We start from the raw sequence: 22962 nt of genomic DNA, 5'->3' as shown, positions 1-22962 counted from the left end.
TATCTTAGACCTATATTTCAGTTCTTGTTATCACTTCCTTGGTTTGACATATCAGTCCTTGATGAGTACCGGTCCCTGACAAGCTTAATCCTTGACAAACACCAGTCCTTGGTAAGCAAAGTTACAGAGAGATAATCAAGGTGAACTAGATCATTAAGCAATATTTAAAATTATTATAGCTTATTAGTTCCCTAGTTTGTAAGTTCCCTATATCAGCATTAATCTAGCTGGTGGAGTCTGCTAACATTTGGGGGGTTTCAGACATTTATACCATCAGAATCAGTCCATCTACTTAAGTGGTTTTGCAAGTTTTCCTTGAGCACTGATTCTTTCTCATTTGTGTTTTAACCAGCCCATTTAGACTGAATGAAAAACTAACATTGGGTCAGAGCATCCCGAGATCCATTCTAACCAGCACCACATGTGGGGCTCAGGGTCAGTGATCCCAGCCTAGGCTTGCAGCTCTCAGAGAACCTGCCTGGTTGGGAGCACAAATGCAGTTCTAAAGCCAGGGCTTTCTTAAGCAGGAACGACTGTTTACATCTCTGTGCAACCCTGTATAGAGAAAGTGGGATAGAGGTATTGCTACTAAGCAGTATAAGCTTTGAGTGCAGGGCTCTGGGGGAAACTAACGAGCAGCCTCTTTCTTCAATTAGTTCTTGCTCTGCAGCTTTGCTTCGCCTTTGAAAGCAAGTAATTTCATGCTGCAGCAAGGAGCAAGTCTGCAGTCTACAGAAACAAAACAGACTTCAGCTTCCTACAGCTCACCACTTCAGGGGTTATCAGGGGTTATCTTCTTCAATGATCGCTGGCTGCCTCAGTCTCAAATCCCGAAAGCTCTGCAAGCTGCAAGGTCTCCAAAGTAACTAAACCTGAAGGAAGACTCTGTGCTTGTGCATGCACATGTGTGTGTGTAAAGATAGACAATCAATTATTTGATGTGGATAAAGCTATTTAATTTTTTTTTTAATATATTAATTCTCCTGTATGTGCAAAAATTGCTATTCGGTCTCAGATTTGAGAAGCGGGGTTTACAATCATAGTGCTTCTGCATTGTCTTCTACAGACCTCTGGAGACTTTGCAGTGCACCAGAATGGAGGAGGAAGATTCACACTTCAGTAGACAGTCTTTGATAACATTTTCTGATGTTTTACCACAGCTTAATATCAGCAGAGACCTGACATACATTCAAATTGCCAGGTACTGAAGAATGGAGAAATGATAGGAGAGAAAAAATTACTATGTGTCCTTCCGGATTTCTAACTACCTAGTAGTGCTTTCACAGTGTCAGATCACCTTGGAAATTCATTTTCTTACTACAGCTTCACTTAACTGATATGCTACACACACCTTGTACGTAAAAATGGTGGCTTTTACTTACACTGATCAATTTTGCCACTGTCCCCATTCCTGCTCCTCTTGTGTGTTCCCCAATACAGTACTGGATGTATTAGGGACAAGTTTAAGAAGTATCACTCTGATTACAGAAGAGGGATGCTTGTTTAAGCCACCAGCATGAGCTGTTCACATACCTGACCTTGTCAAGTTCAGAAGAAATGTGCAGGTTTCACATAAACACACACACACACTTACATGTGAAATCCTGTTAAATTAGGACCAGAGAGGGAGAATACCTGAGGCAGTTCGAAGAGCAAGGTGGTAAGCTGCAGATCCCAAGTTACTAACTTAACAGCAGATAGAGACCTGAGAGTAAGACTACAAGGAAATCAGTCAAAATAAGGTTAAGGAACAGAAGGGGAAATAAGAAAAAGAAACTAAGGAAAATGGCTGCATATTGGCTGTATTTGAACCTACAGGAGAGGGGAAGATTGGGCCTTTTTTTCCAGTTAAAATGTGAAACATAAGAAGTGAAAGAAACAGGAGAAAAGGAGCTAGGGAAGCAGATGTGCTGGGTACTAACATGAGCAGTGTTCCATTAAGTGCTGGCAGAGGACATAGAGACTGTTGGAAGGTGGTGTGCTCCTCCCTCATGGGACACACCAACTTTTTGTCTCATCTGCTTTTTAATTGTGTTCCTAGTAAAGCAAAGCCTTGAGGGATGCCAGAGAGATTAACAACATGACCTGGGTGCTTTAAGTGTTGGTTCCAAACAGCTTCACCAAAATGTGTTGTTACTGGTTTGGTGGAATCAGTGGTAGGCCTGGTGAAGAAAAGGCTTGGCTGGCTTGCCATCTGCTGATTTCTCAGCAGGTTTGGGGCAATGCCTCTTGTGAGGGCTGGGCACAGCGCTTTAAATTCCTTCTTCTTCCTCAAGACACACAGACGTAAGTTTGCTTGAGTGTCTCTTCACAACAGTGGCAGTAGCAATGTGCTGCTCCTGCAGAGAAAGATGCAGCTTCATTTCCCAGGTGGATGAGTTGCACTGTGCTCTAAAACACTTGCTGGCTCTGATGAAACAACAACCTTCTGAGTGGCACGAATTGCACTTTGCTGCATAACCCTTCCTGACACTGACATGAACATTTAACCTTCTAAAGGCTATTTAAGTTAGTCAGTGCCCCTTGGCATAAATTGGTGCACACAACGCTGGTTGTGTGTTTACAAACTGGGGAGCACACAAACTTCCCCCAAATTCTCATGAAATGACGAAGTCTCACAGGGCATAAATCTGTTCCGCACAATGGAAGAGGTTACACCCAAAAACTTGTAAAATGGCCACAGAAATGCACTGCAGCGATTTTGAGTATATTATGCTACAATATACTTGTAGACTTATAGACAACTACTCAGTCAGATCTAAAGTCTTGTGCAGCACTCAGATTTTTTCCTAGATATTTGATGCCTGCAGTTAAGTGCAGTAATAATGAACTTGAAAGCACGCTGCTGCAAGAACTTGCAAAATGGTAATGTAACTCAGTAAATGCCCAGAGATAGGTCCTGGGGAGTGTGAACCATGTGTCAGCTAGTGTAATTACCTCTATGGAGAAATCCTTTTGTCTGAACACAGAACTTATCATGTTATGTGGGAATATGCAGGTATGAACCATGGAGAAATATGCAATGTTTGGGGAATTTCCATCTTATTCCTGAAAGGGAAGGTGCTGTAGTATTTGCCCAGGAAATAAAAAGAAGACAGACTTTTCTCAGTTGCTGTTTGGTGATTTATAAACACTGCCTACATTAGGGTGCTTTATGTTTGTTAGTGGAGTTAACTTTTCTCATTTTCTGCTTGGAGAGTCTCACTTACTAGCTCAAGGTTTAAAGGAAAGCAGAAGATGCCCATAAAAAGTAACAAATACAGCTTTTCTGGACATACAAATAACGTAACTTCGAGGCACGTTACCTAAAGACATCTTAGAGCTTGAAGCACACATACAAAGGCCTGCAGTAAAAGCCAGAAGTTTCCTTTTGCCCTTTCCTAGTGATTTAAAGCCTTGCACGTTCTCTCTGAATTTCAGTGCACCGTCCATAGTCAGCTGCAGTTAATTACTGAATACTAATGTTTATGGGCCTTGAAAGCCATGCTTCTGAAAAGAAACAACTGAACTGTATCTACAAAAATGCAATTTCTTTTTAACATAATGGCTTTGCATCTTCTTAGGAAATGTTAGAAGCAGTCTGAGCAGAAGCATGAAGTGGTAAGAGGGACCAGAAAAAGCACTTACTACGTGGCCTAAATGTAGCTCAGGGATGTATTACCTAATCTGCCACGTAAACAGTGTGAGCCCACAGGACTTGGGCTCCTTGACTTCTCTGTACTTGGAGGCCCTAGGAAACACTTGGAGGGATATAGAGATATACAAAGCTTTTGTCCCGAACTCACTCACAGATGCCTTTCACATCAAGGCAGCTTCACCTAGTGACAGCTGTTGCAAAACCCAGTATGAACAGCTGGCCAGTAAAAACTGGCAGTAGAAGCACAAACTGCCCAACCTAAGTGGGAAAACACTCTTAAAAGCAAGGTACAATGCATTTGGCCCATCTTTAAACAAAACAGATCTTACTTTGAGTTGAGGGAAATGGCCCAGCAGCAAAAACTGCTCTGGACCCCAGTGACATGGTACTTGTAGAGTCACATCAACATATACACAGCTATGGGATAATGCCTGTATACAGGTGAGGTGCCACACTGGCATCCAGCTGTTGCAGTGCAGCTTTGTCTGATGACAGACCATAATGAGCTGAAGCCCAGGATGGTGACTGCCAGACAGGCAGTCTGTGGCTGGTGGGGCAGTGTTACTTGTCATCAGGGAAACCGTGCCACTTGCAGGTAAAGCTAAGGAGTTGTTCTGTATGCTGCTAAAAAAAAAGGTGTCACATCTTTCTAGCGAAGAGGTGGGTCATAGAGAAATCGCTTGGGTAGAGATGGGAAGCAGTTTTGTTTGGGGGAATGGAATTTTGAGTTTTGAGGCGATCCTCCTCCATCAGTGAGCATAGCAAGACCAGTATCAACTCTGCCTCACTTTGCAGAATGTCTTTTATTTCATTTTTCAGAAAATGAAAGCCTTTTAAAAACTTATTTCTCCTCTTTGATCTGCCATGACCCACCTGCTACAGCCCGTTTCCTTTCCAATGGAAAGGAAAGGTTAACAGATTACTACTATTCAGTATTATTAAAAAGGCAGGGGAGAGAAAGAGGAAGATTCTGCTTTGCAAACACCTGCAACAGTCAGTGACTTGTTTCCTTCCTCACCTGCCACACACCCTTTGTTGCAACTTTACATAAAACCTCCCTGCCATCACAGCTCAGACTTCAGACCTGTGTTTTAGAGGAAGCAGCTCAAAGCACTGCTGGTTTCTGGAGCAAACATCAGCTCCCAGCACAGGCTGCAGAAGCGGCCGCAGCACAGTTTACTCTCGGGAAGCTGAGGCCCTGAAACCTCGGCACTTTTCCTTCGGCACCGCCGCTCCGAGGCGGGACGGCCTCACGCCGCTGCCGCCGGGGCCGCAGAAGGCCGCACGGCAGGGCAGCTCGCCAGGGCCTCGCGTCCCGGGGCCCTTCGAGCGCCGGGCTCCAGCACACTGCCAGCCGCTGGCCCGACGCAGCCTGCTAATGCCATCCCTTAACGCTACGGCCTTTCACCCCCGCTGCAGCGGCTCCCCCACCGCCGGAGGACGCGGGGCTGGGGCTGCGGCTGGGGCTGGGGCTGGGGCTCCGGCCGGGCCCGCCCGGACCCCGCATTAGAGCGGGGACTGCTGGGAAGCCTAGCACCGCCCCACCCTCCGCTGGCTTCCCATTGGTGGGAGTGCGGTGTCCTACTTCCGGCTCTGCGTCACCCCTCTAGCGGAGGCGTTGGCTGGACGCCAGCCAATAGTAGAGCTCGGCGGCAGGTGCGGTGGTCGCTGGTTGGTTGGCGGAGGGGGCAGGGGCGGGGAGAGCGGGAAGGGGCGGGGCGGAGCGGAGCGCCGCGCCGCCGGTGCCGCCCCTGGGGGAGGCGGGGGCGCGGAGGCCGGCGGAGGTCGGCGTCGCCCGGGGAAGATGCGGCTGCGCTCGGGTGTCTTCGCCTCCTCCTGCCTCCTGGTGGAGGCCCTGGGGGTCGCGCTGTTCCTCCGCGGCTTCTTCCCGGTGCCCGTCAGGTCCCTGCCCCGCAGAGAGGCCCGCGGGGACCCTCCCGCCGAACCGGCCCCGCCCGGCCCAGGTAACCAAAGCGCCCCCCCCCCCCCCCCCGCCGATCGCCGAAGCAGCCCTCCTCCCCCGCCGCCCAGCACGGGCGGCTCCTGCTCACCAGGGCCACCGCGCCCGCAGCCCCGGGCAATGGTTGCCGCCGTGACCCCCGCTCCTCGGCCTGGGCCCGGCGGGCTGAGGGACGGGGCCGGGCAGCCCGGCGGGACCGGGTGTCCTGCCGCTCACCGCTGCGTCTGCCGCCGTCGGTTCGTGTTGAGCCTCCCGGGTTGGGAGGTCGTGGAGGCAGGGGCAGCTGGTGCCAGCCCTGTGCCGTGGGGCCCCCCGGTGCCGCGGGACGGCCTTCTGTAGGGCCGCCGTGTTTCCAGACCCGCTGCCGAAATAGCTTAGAACTTAGCTGACTTCGCATGTGGTCCTCGACGGCCGCCAGCAGTATCCGCTCGCAGGTGCAAAACAGCCTCCCAGCATCGGCTGTCACGTTTTTGGAGGGGTGCGCTTCTCTGTGGTTTTATTCCCCTTTCCCTATCTCTGATGCAGCTGCCATACCCGTGCTTTTTAACGGTAAGCTGTTTGTATTAAATAATGACGTTTCAGTTGTAACGCTTCACGTGCTTGCTCTGTCAACTTACTGGTCGTGTTGTGCTTGAGGATCATTGTTTCTGTGGTGCTCACTGCGGTGTGTGAGTGGCTTAATACCACTTTAGGGAGACTTTAACACTTCAGTAGTGAGGAAAGCAACTGTTGTAATACGGGTTTCCTTCACAGTCCAGTCAGATTGCAAAATGCACAGTATTACTGTCCGTTACCATTTCTCTGAAATTACGTTCTCTACAGGTCCTGCTGTATTCCTTAGCTGAAATTGTGAAACCAAAGTTTGCAAGCATCTTTTAATGAAGAGCCGGTAGAGGATGTGCTGATACATACCTGTCTTATATGTCCAGTCACAAGTTGCATTAAAATAAGTTGAAGAAGAGGAATGTGTACTTGAAGGAGCGTTCTTCACCAGTGTTTGGAACTCGTGGGGTGAAACTTCAGGTTCAGTGGGCAGCTGAATTAAGTGGTATTTTGCTCATACAAAGCTCTTGCTGTAACTGCCAAACTGGATCTTTAGCCGCTTGTTATTGTTAATTCTTCTGAAGTGTGTGACATTATGTATGTTGGGACAGGCTTACTTAAACTGTGAGAAACAATAGAGGGAAGAGACGGTTGTGTAAGTCGGAGCGTGGTGTAGTGATATCAGTTAAGCAGGAACACTGAAAGAATCTAGTCTGGTAACAGACCCGAGTGGATGCTGCCAAATGACAGGTTGCTTTTTAGCTGGCGGTTACCAAGACTGTTAAGAGATGTTTGATAGGCCGCTGTGAGTGAAATGTCCCATTCACATGTGATTAGTAGCAGGAGACTAACATGGAAGGAAACTGTTTGGGTGGGAGGGAAGTGTCAGACAACTGGGTTTTGAAAAGACTGATTTGAGTTGAAGAGTATAAATGTCTACCACAGGGCTCTACAAACAGTTTAAATTTAGGCATGTCAGTAGTAATCCTAGGTATAGGTAGGCAAAAACGGAGTGGCAGTGGAAGAATACTTCCTTTCTGTAGTTCTTGCATTACAATTTGCATGCAGAGTGATCTCTTGGTCAGGATGATAAGCTCTAAAGGCAGGGGATTGCTTACTAAACCATGATACAGAAGGCTTTTGGCCTACTTTAGATCTGTTCAGGAAAGTATTTCTTCAGTGCTTCTGTATTTCCTGAATGTTTCACTTTGTAAGCCCTGACTGCCATTGAATCCATGCTGTTTTGCCTGTGGGATGATTGATAAAATGGTGTAGTTGCTTGTATAACAGTGAATCCTTGCAGCACATCATTGTGGTAAATTTTTGGTAGAACCTGTGGTTTTCTTCACTGCTTACAGAAGTTCGGCTTCAGTTAAAATAACTGTTTTCTAAATAAACATAGCAGGGATAAATAAGCATGCTGCATGCCAAAAGTTGCACAATGTGTTGCTTTAGCCATCTTATAGTAAGTATTTTCAGATGGCTTGTAATCGACTCCTAATTCCTTTGCACTTCTCAATACTTTGACTTACTGATGAATAACACTGTAGGAGGGAGTCGTGAGTAGGGTGTATGTGTTTGTGATCTGAACAGTTTTGGTGTCCAGCAGGTTTTGTTTCCCTAAGCAAGCTACGAGAAAGATTTAACTAACAGTACAGTACGTCCAGTTGTGCCTGCTTGTTTTCCATTGAGAGCCAAAGCATGCCTGCTAAGTTGATAATTCAAGTCCTGGAAAAACAACATTGTCATTTTAATTAGTGCTGCTGGCAGTTAGCAACACTTTGTTATTGTTGAGACTTCCTTCTTCCCCCTGCTGTGCCCCCCTCCCCAAATTCCTTATCTGGAAAAATCACTAGCAGTAACGAGTCTGTGAATGTCAATTTATTGATGCTTGTCTACATACCCCAAAATACAGTTTCTGAGGCCGTTTTTTGAGGTTCTCTTGTTAGGCACAACGTTGTGACCTTTCCAAATTGTCAACCACTTATTCAGAAGCACATTTTACTCTGAATGAGAGTAAAAACCCTGACTTTATGTGCATTTCATTCACATTTTGTTTTCCTTCCTGGATGCTGTATTGGATTTTTTGTTGTTGTTGTGTCATTCCTGTGCTGAATGGCCTGAAAACTCAGCTTCCTCTGATTATTCCTCATGTTTGCTATTGTTTGCAACTTCTTGCTTCTGAATGTAAAGTTAATAAAGAAGTTGGAAGCACTAATTTCTGTGGTAAAGTTGTCCTTTAACTTCTGTGTAGCCCTTGTTAAAATTCGTTGATGATTTTATATACCCTTTTTTTGTTGTTTAGGAATGGTTTCTAACTGGACCAAAATTCCACCACCACTTTTCAAAAAAGTTGTCATTGTGCTGATAGATGCTTTGAGAGATGACTTTGTGTTTGGATCCAAAGGTAAACAGTTCATGCCGTATACCACACAAGTTGTTGAAAAAGGGACATCCTACAGTTTCATTGCTGAAGCAAAGCCACCCACTGTGACTATGCCTCGAATTAAGGTAAGTAGTTTTTTTTCCACTTAGGGTTGTTTCATTTGAGAAAGTTTTGAAGGCTGGGTTGTTACATATGTTCGGAGTTGACATAAAAGGCAGGTTTGCTGTGTTACTGCAATTTGTGGCTGGAACTTGCTTTGCTGTAGCAGTGCCTGTGATAAAGTCCTGATTTGCCATGGCCCAGAGGTGCTTCCTGCAGGAAAGGTCAGGTCAGGGATCAACGGAAAGTAGAGAGGCTGAGTAAGAGGAAGAGGTGGCAGCTTCCACTTAAGTTCCCTTGCCTTGTTTCATTCCTTCATTTGGTAGCTCTGTGGTGGGAAGGTCTGTGAGAATCAGTTAAGCGCAGTTGAGGCCGTAGTGCAAGCTTAAATGTTTGACATAATTTTTTATTTGTAATCACAGGAAGGCAGTAGCCTCTCAGTCATCAAATTTTCCAGTTGTCTTCTATCTAAGAACACTTTTGAAGGTATTTCTCTGTGTTCTTGTAACTTCTGGTAGGAAATCCAGTTTAGTGTAAATTTGTTTTGTCATAGGGATGTTTTTGCAGAGCTTAAAAAGAAAATTGTGCCACGTTCCGGGTAACTAAAAAATGAATTGTGGCTGTGTCATCAAAATACTTGATCAACCAGGCTTCTCAGTGGTGGATCTGAGTGACATTTCTGGCATTAAAGAAGCTGAGGGAGTGAGCTTTGGTAGGTCAGCTAGAAGGCCAGTGAGAGAGTGAGGGGGAGACAGCCTGGTAACTCTTGATAGGTGGACTTCATTGCATTTTCCAGAAGATTCTTAGTTACTGTTTTGAGTGTGATACCATTGTTATTGTTGTGTTAAGTCAGTTTGCTTAGGCCTTCTAAACCACCTTTTTGGTGATTTAATGTCCAGTAAATGAAGAGAATTTCAGCTGGCATACAAAGTCATTTTTCTGTCCACTAGTTAAGAAAATATTATTTTTACCTTTCCTTAAAGCAGTTGTTATCTCAGACATCAGCTAGCACTGCGTTGTAGCAGGTGATGTGATGTGGCATGGCAGCTCATGTGTTCTTTTACTTTATTATGTTTCTTTATTGAAAGTATAATTTATCTGCCCTCTGCTTCATTGCTTCCTCCTACAGTAATACTGTCTTCTAAGTACTGTAAACTTTTTCTGTTAGTATGTCTCTTTTCTTGTTTTATGTAGGCTTTGATGACAGGTAGTATACCTGGTTTCATTGATGTTATTGTGAACCTCAATTCTCCAGCTCTGTTGGATGACAACCTGATATGGCAGGCAAAAACAGCTGGGAAAAGGATAATCTTCTACGGTGATGATACTTGGGTTAAATTATTTCCAAAGCATTTCGTGGAATATGATGGAACAACATCCTTTTTTGTGTCAGACTTTACAGAGGTGAGAGGCTTTGATAATCCCAAGTTAAATTATGTGAGTACAGACACAAAGTGGCAACTTCTAAGAACGAATGAGTAAAACTATCCTTGTTCTGAAATACGAACCTGGCAATTAAATAGAAATGGGATTTATATCTGTTTTCAGAATTGACAATATGGAGCTATGCATTTCAGTCCCTCATGCATATGCTGTAGGAAGCGTTTAGATGATACTGTAACAAATAGTGTGTTACTGTATAACTTTATCCTAAACATATGATATTCTCACAAAACTTGTTGTGGTAGGAAGTTAGACCACTTGCTTTGCTTAAAAATTCCACTATACATGTTTCCCGTTTGCTATCACATTTATATTAGTATGTGCCATCTTTAAAAGGCCCATTAGTATATAATCTTGGTCTCTTAGAGGCATACTTTTTATAGTATTGTATCACTTTTGTAGTTGCAATATGAGTAGTGTTTCAGTATGTTACCAAAGAAGGAGCATAGAAAGTAATGAAACTAATTGTGAAAAATCTTGTTCTGGGCACACTCTGGGCAAAATAGTAAATGGCTAGGCCATATTAGTTCATATTTTGAACCTTTATAATTTGTAAAACCTCAGGTGATTGGCCTGCTGCTACTGACGTATTTTATTATCATGTTTAAGGAAGTTATATAGGTCTAACATGTGAACTGGAAGACAGTTTTAATTGGTTACTCTAATAAGACTGGCAGAAGCTTCAACATGGAGTGGAAAAGTGCCAACATGCTGCTGGGTCTGCAATTATATGTCTCTCAAGCTCTTTATGCAGTCTATGCTTTCTGAATATAGTCCATTAAACAGAAAGCTTTTTATCATTTTTTAGGTAGTTACATCCACAGTCAACAAAGCAGTGTTGCATGTGAAATTTTGTAAGGGTTTTTAATATCCAGGGAGAAATACATGCAACCAAAAATAGGTTGTCAACCTTAGCAGGAGAACATGTGAGTCAGGCCCCAAATAGCATTTTTCAAATAATTTTTCTTTCTTGCTATGTCATCAGTTCTTTTTCTCACAGCAAGTACAATGTTTTTGCGTTTGCACAGTAGCAAAAATTGAGTTGAAAGAGCAGGAGTGGGTTTTTTCCCCTGTGCTTCCAAGCACCAAAGAGAGGCTTTGTTCCTTTACCTGCTTCTTGTGAAGTGGTAAGTCAGGAGCATGAAGGACAAAAGTGACTGAAAATTTCTTGAAACAGTTTTTAAAAGTATCTGTGGAAGCATAGCAACCCAATTTCTCTGTTTGTATGTAACCTGATGCCCCATAACCAGAAAAGAGTGAAATGGGGTGAAGAATCTGTTTTGTAAGGCAGATTTTTTGACTGCCTGGCATTGAAATAATCAATCTGATTTTTTTTTCTTTTTTTTTTTTTTTTTCCTTGTTAACATTGTGAGTGACTGTAATTCTCATCAGCTTCTACAGAATTTTCGTGGGTAGTGTGATCTAATTTTTCTATGCTTTTTACAAGACGGAAATTATTTTTACCTTTTCATTGTTTTCCTTTTATTTCTGAGGTTGATGATAATGTTACCAGGCATTTGGATAGAGTGTTGAAGAGAGAAGACTGGGATCTCCTAATACTACATTACCTGGGATTGGACCATATTGGACATATGACTGGGCCAAATAGCCCATTAGTGGGACCAAAACTTCGTGAAATGGATAACATCCTGAAGAAGATTCATATTTCTCTTCTTTCAAAGGTAATATAGCTCCTTCTTGGATCAATGTCTGTTAGTTGTGGACTAACTTTAAAATGCTTGCTTGTTTGTGGGTGGTAGCTTGTTTATTCCTAGACCAAAGTGGGTATTCTTCTCTTCTTTTCCTTCCCTGGCCATTCCCCAGCTAACAGTATAGTGTAGCATTTTTAAGGACTTGCTGGCTGAACAGCTGTGGGAAATAACTCCCCCTTGGTGTGCAGGAAGAGGAGGGGAATGCATGCCAGAATTCTCTTATCGCTCATGAATTAAAATGGTGGTTGGTGTGCTTTCTAGTAATGAAATTCAGCAGAAGGAATAATGGGCATGTATAGCTAATGGCTCTGATTTCTACAGTTGTGAAGGCATACCTAATTCTTAGGTATTGAAAAGATTCAAATGGAAATGGTGGTTGTAAACAGCATTTTTCTTATACTAAATGTAACACATAAATTACCAGATCTGAATCTGGTTTTAGATATAGAAATATATGATGTCACTTATCTAAATAGTCTGGATGTTGAAATACCAAGTCCTAATTCCAAATGGCCTGAAGCTTTTTTCTTGTTTGTTTTTGGCAACTGTAAGTCAGAATAGCTGCTCATAAAATTTCAGTAGTATTTTTAGACAAATGGATACTATTGTATGAAAAGAGAGGTTAAATCCTGCTTGTGCAAGTTACAATCTCATGAACATTGCAGTGGTTTTACTGCAGTTTGTTGGTATGTTTTCCTTTTGCCAACTATATGCAAGCCTTTCTGTTTTAGACTACAGAAATAATAAAAGCACTTTACTTTTGGATACAACAGGTACTGGTAATAACTAGAGATGACAAAAAGCTTGAATGACAGTATTTTCTGGTGTCTTTGATTTGTAAGCTCAAAATTGTTGGACAGGCTTCACTTATGCTTCTCTTTCTTCAGAAAAAGAAACATCATTTGATATCAGTCATGTCAACTTTCTACCCCAAAAGCACTTGAGAGACTAGAGACTATTAGAAATAGGGTTATATTTCTATATTAAATTTCTATTATATTAATATTTACAATACTAATAATTTAGCATTTATATTAAAAACTCAATGATGCTGAAGGAATGTAGGTGAGGAATACTTCTCTGTTAATGTTGCTGCTCCTGGACTCCCGGTTTTCTTCCCACAGTATGATGACCTTTATTTAATCCTTCAGTCAATTTCTTGTGACTCTGTAAATGAGGGGTTTTTTAAAAGCTTTTTTGTGGTTTTTGTAACATACTGACAAGTATGTTAGATACGTGTGTAGATGTGTGCCTTAACTGTTAAAAATGAATATTACTGCATAACGCTTAGTTGCAGACATCTCTTGTAATCTGCCCCAGGTGTTGTGAGCCAATTTAAAAAATGAAATTTATTTTGAGAGATATTAATGTGTGAAAGTTATAAAGATAGTGAAGCATTATATATACACATCTTGTTTGTACAGTAACTTAAATTTATTTCTGTGACTTGCAGGAAGAAGCTTCTCTGCCAAATTTGCTAGTTGTCTGTGGGGATCATGGGATGTCTGAAACAGGTAGTCATGGTGGTTCTTCAGATGGAGAAGTGCACACACCACTGCTGTTTATCAGCTCTGCTTTTGAAAAGAGAAGTGGTAAGGATCAAAGAGGCTTGACCTTTTTTAGAACACATTGCCATCTCTAATTTATATTAGCTCTAGAATTCTTCCTCAAAAGTGCTCTGGTTTGTTCTACAGATATCTGGCAAGGCCCATTCTGTGTGACCTAAAACTCTGGTTTTAGCCACAGTTTGCATCTGTGTCATGGTGAAACCATGGCTTAAGTTTTGTAACCACTGAGAGAATTGGGTATTTCTCAGGTGATAACCTTTTGCAGCACTGTCCTACTGCAGTGTTGAGAGCTAATGAGATCTGTTGTCAGGATCCTGGGATACTGGTAAATGGATAGGATTAGAAATAGAATCCTATTGGAAGTGAGTTTTAAGTTTTGTCTTTCTTGGCCAGAATGTTTCCCTGGCCTCCATTCTTTCCTCTCAGTTAGCCAGGATAGATGAGTGAATGACAATTTCTCATGCTGAGAGTAACAGGAAAGAGGAAGAATTGCTCTTGTCAAAGGGTGAGAGATGACAGCAGTGAAAACATGACTATTGATTGCTAAGCTTTATGAAAGAATATGGAGCATGCGTGTATTTACTGTATTGGCCAGGCAGTTGATTTTAACTCATTCATGTGAGTTTATCTGTTTCTGAAACTCATTTTCTACTTGTATAGTATAGCTTAAGGTAAGAGGCAAGAAGGGAATGGTGTGGTAGAGAATCTTTAGCCTACATTTGTAGAGTCTTGCTTGAATAAACTCCTTGACTGAGTGAATTGGTGAAATGTAGTTATACCAGGAGCGAATACTTTCTTCAAAATAACACTTCCCTCTGCCTTTCATTCTGCCTCTTGCTCATTTCCGTGTGATTTCCTTGCTTTTAAAGCCTGTTTGCAGAACCTTGCCTTGTTTATCTAGCTGGAGGTTCCTGCAGCACAGTGGAAGTACATTTATCTGTCTGTCCTTTATAAAGCTGTTATCCAGCTGCAATAGAAAGCATTGCTTGAGGAGTCATTGAACTCTTTTCAGATATAAAACCAAAACAAAATCAAGAACTCACCAAAGCTCTCAGGTAAGTTTTTGCTTTATAAATTTCACTGGTATGTGTTGACAGCCAGGCCACGTGAACGTAGACTCTGTAAATGCAATCTCTTGTTCACTGGGATTAGTTTCTGTTAGGTTTAAATTGAACGTGCGGTTTTTACAATACAGTGAAATGTATCTATTCACCTGTCTTCTGGGATCGAGTTTGTGATTTCTAATGATGCCCATGTAAATATCCAGCAGCTTGCTTCTCATTGCTACAGTAATCAGTATTCTAGCGACTGCTCCTTATGATCCTACTGTAAACAGAATGTACTGTGGTTAATTTGGTAGACCTCAAAATAGTAATCCTGTGGGCTTTTGCATTTAGTATGCTGTCAGAATATTACTTGTGTAGCCTTCTACAGAGACATGTCACCCATGATTGGCTAAATGCATTTGGTAGTTTGGCTTTTTTTAACCAGTTAAGAACTTGCCTTTAAAGATGGAATCTGAAAACTGCTGACATAACAGGCACTCATGCAAAGAGGCTTTAGGGATTATAGATGGCATTCTGTACAAGTATGGGATTAATCAGAGCTAGATGAGAAATGAGAGAAGTTCTAATGCTCTTAAAGGGAGCCTTGAGAGTAATAAAGACTGTATATAGAATTCTTTCTGTACTATATTTAAGTCAAAACACTCAATGGCTGGAGTTACAAAGAGAATGAAGTAAAGCATAATAGAAAAATGCTGTTATGTAACTAGTAAAGCACACAAAGAAACAATTGGCAAGACAAACAATAGGTTACTTACTTTAGTGAAATAATTCACACGTGTAGATGTCTGTGGGACGGAAGGCTAATTCTGATAACTGCAGTAAGGTAATGGGATCCTGCACAGAACCCTTTAAAAATCACTCGGTTTGCCTGCATGGAGCTATGGATTTGGGCCTCCGCATTCTTTACCTGACCTCTAATTCTGTTTCCCTAGCAACCTGATATTAATTAAATCTTGAGCTATTATCATTATATCGAGAGGCTTCTAGAATGCTGTCAGCATTATTATAGATTCTCATGCTTTGTTCAAGCGTTAAATTAGTCTACTGTAGTGCTTTCTATTCTTTCTACTGTAGAAGTTATCAAACCCTCTTAGAATGTAGACTGCAACTTCATACTAAGGTGATCTGGACCATCTCTTTCCTTACTCGTACCTGTATAAAATTCATGCTGTGTTTACAGTAGTTGCTAGCATTGAAGAGTGATGCTTGCTGAGAATTGAATAAATTTTGGTTTTACAACAGCAGAGGACAGCAGCTGAAAAAGATCACTCAGCTCTCTGTAGACCACTTGAACTAGCTGATCTAACACCAATGAAAAAATTTTGAAACTAACAAGATGCCAGCTGTCTCTGGAGAAATAGAATGGGCCTGCTATTGAAATACTGTTTTCCTCTCTCTTTTTTTTCCTTCTTTTTCTTTTTTTTTTGTTGATTCTAGGTCCGCTAACCCAACCTGGATTTGTGCAGCAAACTGATTTAGCTAGCACGCTGGCAGTAGGTCTTGGTCTACCAATTTCAAGAAACAGTGTTGGGAACCTTATATTGCCAGTTGTGGGAGGCAAGACAATGAGAGAACAACTACGTTTTGTGCACTTGAATGGGTTCCAGCTTAGCAGACTGCTGCAAGAGAATACACCTGCGTATGAAAAAGGTAAATCAGCTAAAAAAAAAAGTTACATATACAAAAGGAGATTGTTTATAACATAGTTTGGGCTTTTAAGTTCAAGAGTACAGCATGGTGCTGCAAATTAGCCATTCAGTTGAGAGCAGTGTTCAGAGAAATGATATTGAGTTCAGTCTTCACTGTAACCTACCTGGCACGTTGCCTCTGAATAAAGTTTTTTTAGTGACCATTACTACTCCTAGTAGGCAAAAGAGCATAAATAATGATGAAAGAGTAAGATTAAAGTAAAACTGCCAGTGTAGTTAAATCTCAGTGGTTTCATATCTGCTATTTGTCAGGTATCCTACATAAGGCACTGATTCTGAGCTATTTGGAGGAATAGCACAATGAAGTGAATTTTCTAGTTTAAATAAAAAGATGCTTCAAGTAAACCTGTGAAATAATTTAGGATAAGTTATCTTTTTATTTCATTCTTAAGTATGACTTTATTTGGAGTGAGAACCTAGAGAACTGCAAAGTTGCTTATTAAAAATACACATATGTGTGCGTATATATATGTGTATGTGTGTGTATTTGGAGGAAAGAATAAAGAACAAGTGGAAAAAATAAACCAAACCTAGCAAAATGTAGTATTTCATTAGGAAGCATGATATAAACTGCAATATAAGTAAGCAAGTTAATATGATAATTATGCGAAAAAAATTGAGTCAGAGAATGAAGGAGAAAACTTTACCATGGACTTTAGAAGATGTTGTTGTCTTAAAGTGACTGTGAAGCTTGAAGTTCTTGTCACTTGATTTATAATCTGTTGAATCATTAAAATAACTGGATGAGAATGCAGAGCTGTGTTACAGCTATGAATAATTAAAGTGGGTAACAATGTGAAGTTTAGCAAGATGATCACTGTAGGTCAAGATTTAATCATCTTTCAACATCACGGCTTCTAATCATAACTAAACCCTGTCCAGGAGTCTAACAAAACAAATGCCGCTTATAGTAGCAACATGCCAATAGCGGGACCCATGCTCCATATATTCTGATGTTTTTCTCTGCACATATCTCCTCACTTAACCCATTTGTGTTAAGTGAGGAAAATTCCCTTGTTGGTGGAGGTCAGGATATGGTTGTGTTACTGAAAATTCCAGCACTGTGTTTTGTGTTACACAAAATTCCAGCTTTGGGTTTCTGAGCGAGCTCATACCTCAGTGTAAGGTAGGCAGCTGTAGGTATCTAGTAATGCTTCCCTCATGTTCTGAACTTCTGAACATGCATCTGAATGATGAACTAGGACTGTTTCTTTGAAAGGCACTTCACAGTGGAATGAAGAGTCGCACTTGAGAACAAGTTGGATGTTGTTATTAAAATGAGCATCCACTTTTCAATTTGAAACTAATCCTGAACTTGTATTACATGCATGTGTGAACTGAAATAATTTGATTGTTACGGGGAGATTTGTATATTGAAACTGGAGAAGTCACTTTTACATTATCCATTCTTTCCTTATAAATATAATTTTTTTTTAAATGATTGCTGCCTGTGACTGGAACTAAGTGAAATTGTTATCAAACAGATGCTTGGGAAGCATAGCCATTTGCGTGTGATAACAATGGAGGGAGGCTGAAGCAGAAATTGCTGATGTAATACTATGCAAGTAAACAGTTGCCAGTACTTTGGGACACTTGTAACTGGGCAAGCTCGCTTTGGATTTTGCCTTAAGTTTAACTTGTCTTGTGAATATCCAATGCAGGAGTGACTTGGAAATGTTACCCACCAGTTACCAAAATGCTTCTTCAACAACCCAGTCTATGACCCTTCTCATTTTTTACTTACTGCATACAAATGTGCCACTGGACAGATATCATTGGAGTTCTCAAAGAAAATTTGGTAACTGTGATCCTTTATTCCTTTCTGCAGGATCCTTAAATCATTCCTTGTTATATATCAACAATAGAAATACGGGTGTGACTAAAACAGTCATCTTTCATAACATGGACAGAATGGGTTTGGTGGGCAGCAGCATGGAAAGAGGTAGATGAGAATGAAATAAAAACGCTAAAAGGAATGAAGAAGTAAACAGGGCAAAAAGCATGAAAAGGGAGCAGAACAGGAGCAGAAGATGTGGAGAGAATTTATTTAGATTTCAAAATATAACTTGAACTCATTTCAATGTTCTGTTTAATGAAATAGTGTTTTGTCAAATCTCAGTTTGATTAAAGCTCATTTTAGATGATCCTTTATGGATTTCTGGATTTCCTCAAAAGTATGAATATTTAACTCTTATTTCAAATATATTGGAAGAGGAACTTTCTAGGGAATTCACTGTTCAAAGAACTACCATAGGGAAATGAAAGTCTCCATGTGCACTGGCAGCTATCTTGATATACAGGTGTTTGCTGCTGGCTGAATTGTGCTTTCTAGCAGATACCTGCAAGCCTCCTGCATAGCAGGATCAGTGTGCTTTGTAGTCTGTTCAAAGTCTTGGGAGACCAGACTGGACATTCTGAGTTAAACATTGCTTTCTAAAATTCTTGCTTTGAATTCAGCCTGTAGTAGATCACAAAGTGTCTTATACTGATAAGAGACTTACAAATGGTAAGCACAATACTTTCATAACTGTACAAGAATTGTCAATAGAAATACTTCATTCATCTTCATTCACTTGAAATAAAATTTTAAATGTTTCTGGACTTAATAATGTACTTTTGCTGAAAAGGCTTAACAAAGAACGCATTGGTTTTTTTCCAAGTCTGATACACTGTTGATCTACCAGGAGTAAAAATGAGCTGTAACTTAAGTCTTTGTGACACCAAACTTACTTCAGTCATTGCTTTAACCCTTGTCATCTGAAACTGTGCAGCAAATGTTTTACCCTACTTTTATCTAAGAAGGTAAGGATTGCAAGATGGGAAGATAATGATAGGCTTGCTGTATAAAAATTTCCAAATTGGCCTTTTTGCCCTTAAGCTGTCATTAACTTTCAAGTGAAATCGCAGGGAAATAGCAAGGATTATTAATGTGAAGTGAAACTAAACATTTATTTCTTGCAAAAAAAATCAGATATATGTGAGTGTTCACACAAAGCATGATGTCCAGTGAGATACAAATTTCTGAAAGTTATGCTCTTGCTTTCCTTGTGTTGTCAACTGAATTTACATTGTGATTGCGTACTATACTCAATGAGCAATATTTTAAATATCATATGGCATGTTGGAGTATGGGGTGATGCAACTATAAAATGAAGAGGGAAAACATGTCTTAAGTGCTTTCAGGAGCAATGCCATTTTCCACATTTACAATAAAACACAGAAACTGACCTAATTGTTCTATTTTAAATAAATGCTCTTGAAATTAAACTTATATGAAGTGAATGGAATGCTCTTCAGGTGCATGTAGGACCCACAATAATAATTTTGGCAGAAGTTGTTTTCTTTTTTTTTATCTTTATGCTTGTAGTGAGTGTTTACATTTTTTTCCATGTAAGAACAAAATGATGTTCTTCTGTTTTCACTTGCAGAATCTGGTTATTGTCACAGCTGAATATATCTTTTGGGGAAGTAAAAAGGCTATCAAGGCTCAGCTTTTTGCGCTGCAGTTTTTTGTGTAAATGTTTAGTAATAGGAAAGTTGATGATGAAAATCAGTGGTAGTTGATGATGAAAATCAGTGGTAGTTGATGGGAGATTAGTAGAGTATTTTCATGTGTCCTTTGAATCAACTTAAATCATCTCTCCACACCTACCCTTTGGTATGTATGAATGAGAACAGTTAGTGTAAAGTAAGGATTCTGTGGAATAACTAGTGAGGGTAAATACAGGTAGGAGAAAAGCCACTGCAGCTGTACTTGCAAAGGACTTCTAAAATGTAGGATTTGGCTGTTTCCTTCTTTCTTGTGTCTCCTGTTGTCCTCACTCAAGCTTTTAAAATAAATTTAGAGAGAATAGAGTAAGGCAGACGTGTTTCTACAGTATAAGAGAAAAAGAAAAGAAACCATAATGTCTCTGTACCTAGATAAAAAGTGTACTCACATTAAAACGTGAACCCACAGAATTTAATGGCTGATCTAAAATTACTTCCTTCAGGGACATAGTCTAGTGCTAGTCTTGTCCTCATCCCCAGTTCTGAAAGCAGACCACAGTCTTCATATGTGTTGTCAGTGTTCACCTGCAGTCCCGTTTACACATGTATTTACCAGAAGACTTAAGCAAAACTACATTTCTACAAGAAAATATTGCCTAGGTATGGGCAACGGATATGTGTCCTGGAGGTTGTTTTTTTCCTGAGTTTTTCTTAATTTATTATTTGTTTGGTTTTGGTTTGGTTTTTGTTTATTTTGCTTCAGGTCAGAATTTTTTAGATGTAGATAGGCCATCATGAAATAACCTTCTGCAGCAAGAGTCTGGCTTCCATAGGTTGGTGGCAGCATCAGTTTTTCTCTCTTTTAGTCAAGTTAGACTGCAGCCATCCTTACACTATAGCAGAGTTACGATGTTTCACTGCTGAGGATTGCTTTGCACCAGCTTCATAGTCCAAATGCCTGAAGCCAAATTGTGCTCTTCAGCTGTTAACTTTTCTATTACTGCTTCAAAATCTTGCATCCTGTGTCTTTAACTTTGTGTTACCAACTGACTCTCGTTAGCTTTGCAGCAAAATTGAGGTCCCCAATACACTGTGTGTGTCATTTGGAGTTTCCTCCAGAGATAAGCTATTTTATCATTTCCCACTTGGCTTGTACAATATGGCATGGATAATGAGTGGCTCCAGTGGAAAACATTACTTTTTTTCAGGATTTAAAGCATTTTGATAAGTTTGTCCTGGAAATCTTTTGTAAGAGTAAGTGGATGTTTTAATACGTTTATTACTTTTAGACGTCTTGACATTTTATCAGGTTAGGGATTACTTGCTTTTATTCTGAGTAACTGGCTCGTTATGGTCTTGCTGCAGGAAAATAATTTAGCTTTCTAGGTGTGAAAAAAGTTTCAACCCCCATAGCAATTTTTTTTTTTATACTATACAAGCAAATATAAAAATATGATCACATCTCTAATTAATCCTCCTTTGTTCAGGGATCCTCTTACCTCTTTTCTTTTCCTTTTTTTTCTTTCCTCCTCCTTAGATCCTGGCTATGAACATTTTAAGATAGCAGAAAAGTCCCATGGTAATTGGATCAAACTGTATTTAGAGGGGAATAATTCAGAAATACTCTTAAACCTTGGCAAAAAGGTCCTGAAACAATATTTGGAGGCCCTGAAGACTCTGAGTTCTTCACTAAGCAAACAAGTGGCACAATATGATGTATATTCGATGATGGTGGGGACTGTGATCATTATGGAGGTACGAAAATACACCTTTTTATGAAAAAACTAAGTGCACAAACATGAAAGTTTCTGGGTTTTGACTACTCTTACTGGTCTTTAGAATTACCGAGTACAAACTCTTAGAGTTGGCTGGCTTTCTGCTTGGATGAGATTAATATTCTTTTTAAAGTGTAACTTGGCCCTTAAAATGATTCAAGAGAGCTTTTGATAGAAGCTACTTATGTTTTGGTGTAACTAGTTACAGTAAATATGCAGATGTGCTACAACTTAAGTAACTCCCATATTAGTTAGCCTTCTACTTTCTGAGTAGCATTACTACATTAAAAAAAAAAGTCTGGCAGGTAAGTTCCTACCTGTTCCTCTTTATCCAACAGTGAGTGTAGCTGCTTGGAACAGGCAATAACTTCTGTGGGCAATTTTCACAATTCCAAGAATTGTTCTTTGTACTGATAGGTGTAGAGCCCTGAAATAAATACTTGCTGTAAGGTGCTGGGTTGCCACTTTGTATCTCATGTAGGAATAAAGATAAGATATCCCATGTCTGGAATTTTAAGTGGTTCTCTGCTATTGATATTTTGGGCAAACCTCAAATGCTGAAAATATCCTCTGTGGTAATGCTTTGAGAACCATGCTGAAGGGATACCATGCCTGGACACTGAACTTTTATGTACAGAAGCTTGCACTGACCTTTTAGAAGACACAAGTGTCAACTTTTGTAATAATAAGCGTTGTTCCCTAGGATGGAAATACCTACTACAAGCTTAATTTAGTCCTTGCATGTGTGTGGTGCTGTACAAGACTGTGTAATTGCTGTAGTCCTGCTCCCGTTCAGTGCCTGGAATGGATAACAGTACATGAGCAGCTATTTAGTATTTGAGTCTCCTTTGTCCTGGCAGGACTCTATGCCTCATCTCATATGCACGGCTCTGTGTGTGCAGAGTACATCTGAAATGGCTTTCTGGTAGACTGCTCAGTGGGGTTTATCACTCTGCTGACCACTTCACAGGACTTAGTTGCACAGTGCCTTTGGGAGATGAGATGGTAGGTTCTGTTCCCACTCTACAGATGGCAAATCTGGAGGTGGACAAAGCTCAGCACAAACCTGAAGTGCTTGTATTTCTTTTTTGTTCCTTTGTTTTGGGAACCTATGCATTCAAGCTCTTGACAGTTACTTTGGACCTGAAGCATTGGATTTCTTTTTTTTTTCTTGAATGCCGTTGTAGATGCTTACTATTTCTACAAAACAGATCTCGGGTATTTTACTCAAAGGGCCTTCATCAAAAGAAACGTGCAGCTACTAACCATGAAAATTTTGGTTGAGAAGAGCTTGCTCAGCATCACTGGAAGACTTGGTGCAAAACTGCTGGAGCTTTTTCCTTTCCCCAGTGCAGTACTCAAGAAACCGCCTTGCTTTCCAAAGTCTTTTTGTCTTGATATATATTTTCCACCTTCACTGAATAGATAAAGGTAGGAAGTCTCACAGGTGACTTCAAACTACACCATGCTATAAATGCCATTTATCCTGTAATTCAGGTGAGAATACCTCTGGGACATGAGCTGATAACAGTGTATTTGCTCAAAAAAGCTAAATTTAGATTTGTAGATAACTA

General features: G+C 40.7%; 1 protein-coding gene across 8 annotated transcripts in view; it reads left to right on the top strand.

The window, feature by feature from the left end:
* The first annotated feature begins 5375 nt into the window (after positions 1-5375).
* PIGG (phosphatidylinositol glycan anchor biosynthesis class G) overlaps positions 5376-22962 on the top strand; it is a 98235-nt gene continuing 80648 nt past the window's right edge. For 4 of the 8 annotated variants that reach the window (XR_003921766.1, XM_041121127.1, XM_041121128.1 and 1 more), the window contains exons 1-8: positions 5377-5601; positions 6123-6146; positions 8446-8651; positions 9820-10029; positions 11562-11750; positions 13234-13372; positions 15853-16065; positions 21151-21368. Coding sequence is in view for 7 of the 8 variants with exons in the window: in XM_041121127.1 (XP_040977061.1) it covers positions 5442-5601; positions 6123-6146; positions 8446-8651; positions 9820-10029; positions 11562-11750; positions 13234-13372; positions 15853-16065; positions 21151-21368 (1359 nt within the window). In the remaining variant the exon portion in view is untranslated. Of the gene's footprint in view, positions 5602-6122; positions 6147-8445; positions 8652-9819; positions 10030-11561; positions 11751-13233; positions 13373-15852; positions 16066-21150; positions 21369-22962 lie in introns of all 8 variants that reach the window. The other 4 variants (XM_030003279.1, XM_030003281.2, XM_030003282.2 and 1 more) reach the window with 3 other exon arrangements.

The sequence above is a fragment of the Aquila chrysaetos genome, chromosome Z (genome assembly GCF_900496995.4).
Source record: "Aquila chrysaetos chrysaetos chromosome Z, bAquChr1.4, whole genome shotgun sequence".
Taxonomy (NCBI): Eukaryota; Metazoa; Chordata; class Aves; order Accipitriformes; family Accipitridae; genus Aquila; species Aquila chrysaetos.
The sequence above is the reverse complement of the archived record's forward strand: the minus strand, read 5'-3'. Positions and strand labels throughout refer to the sequence as shown.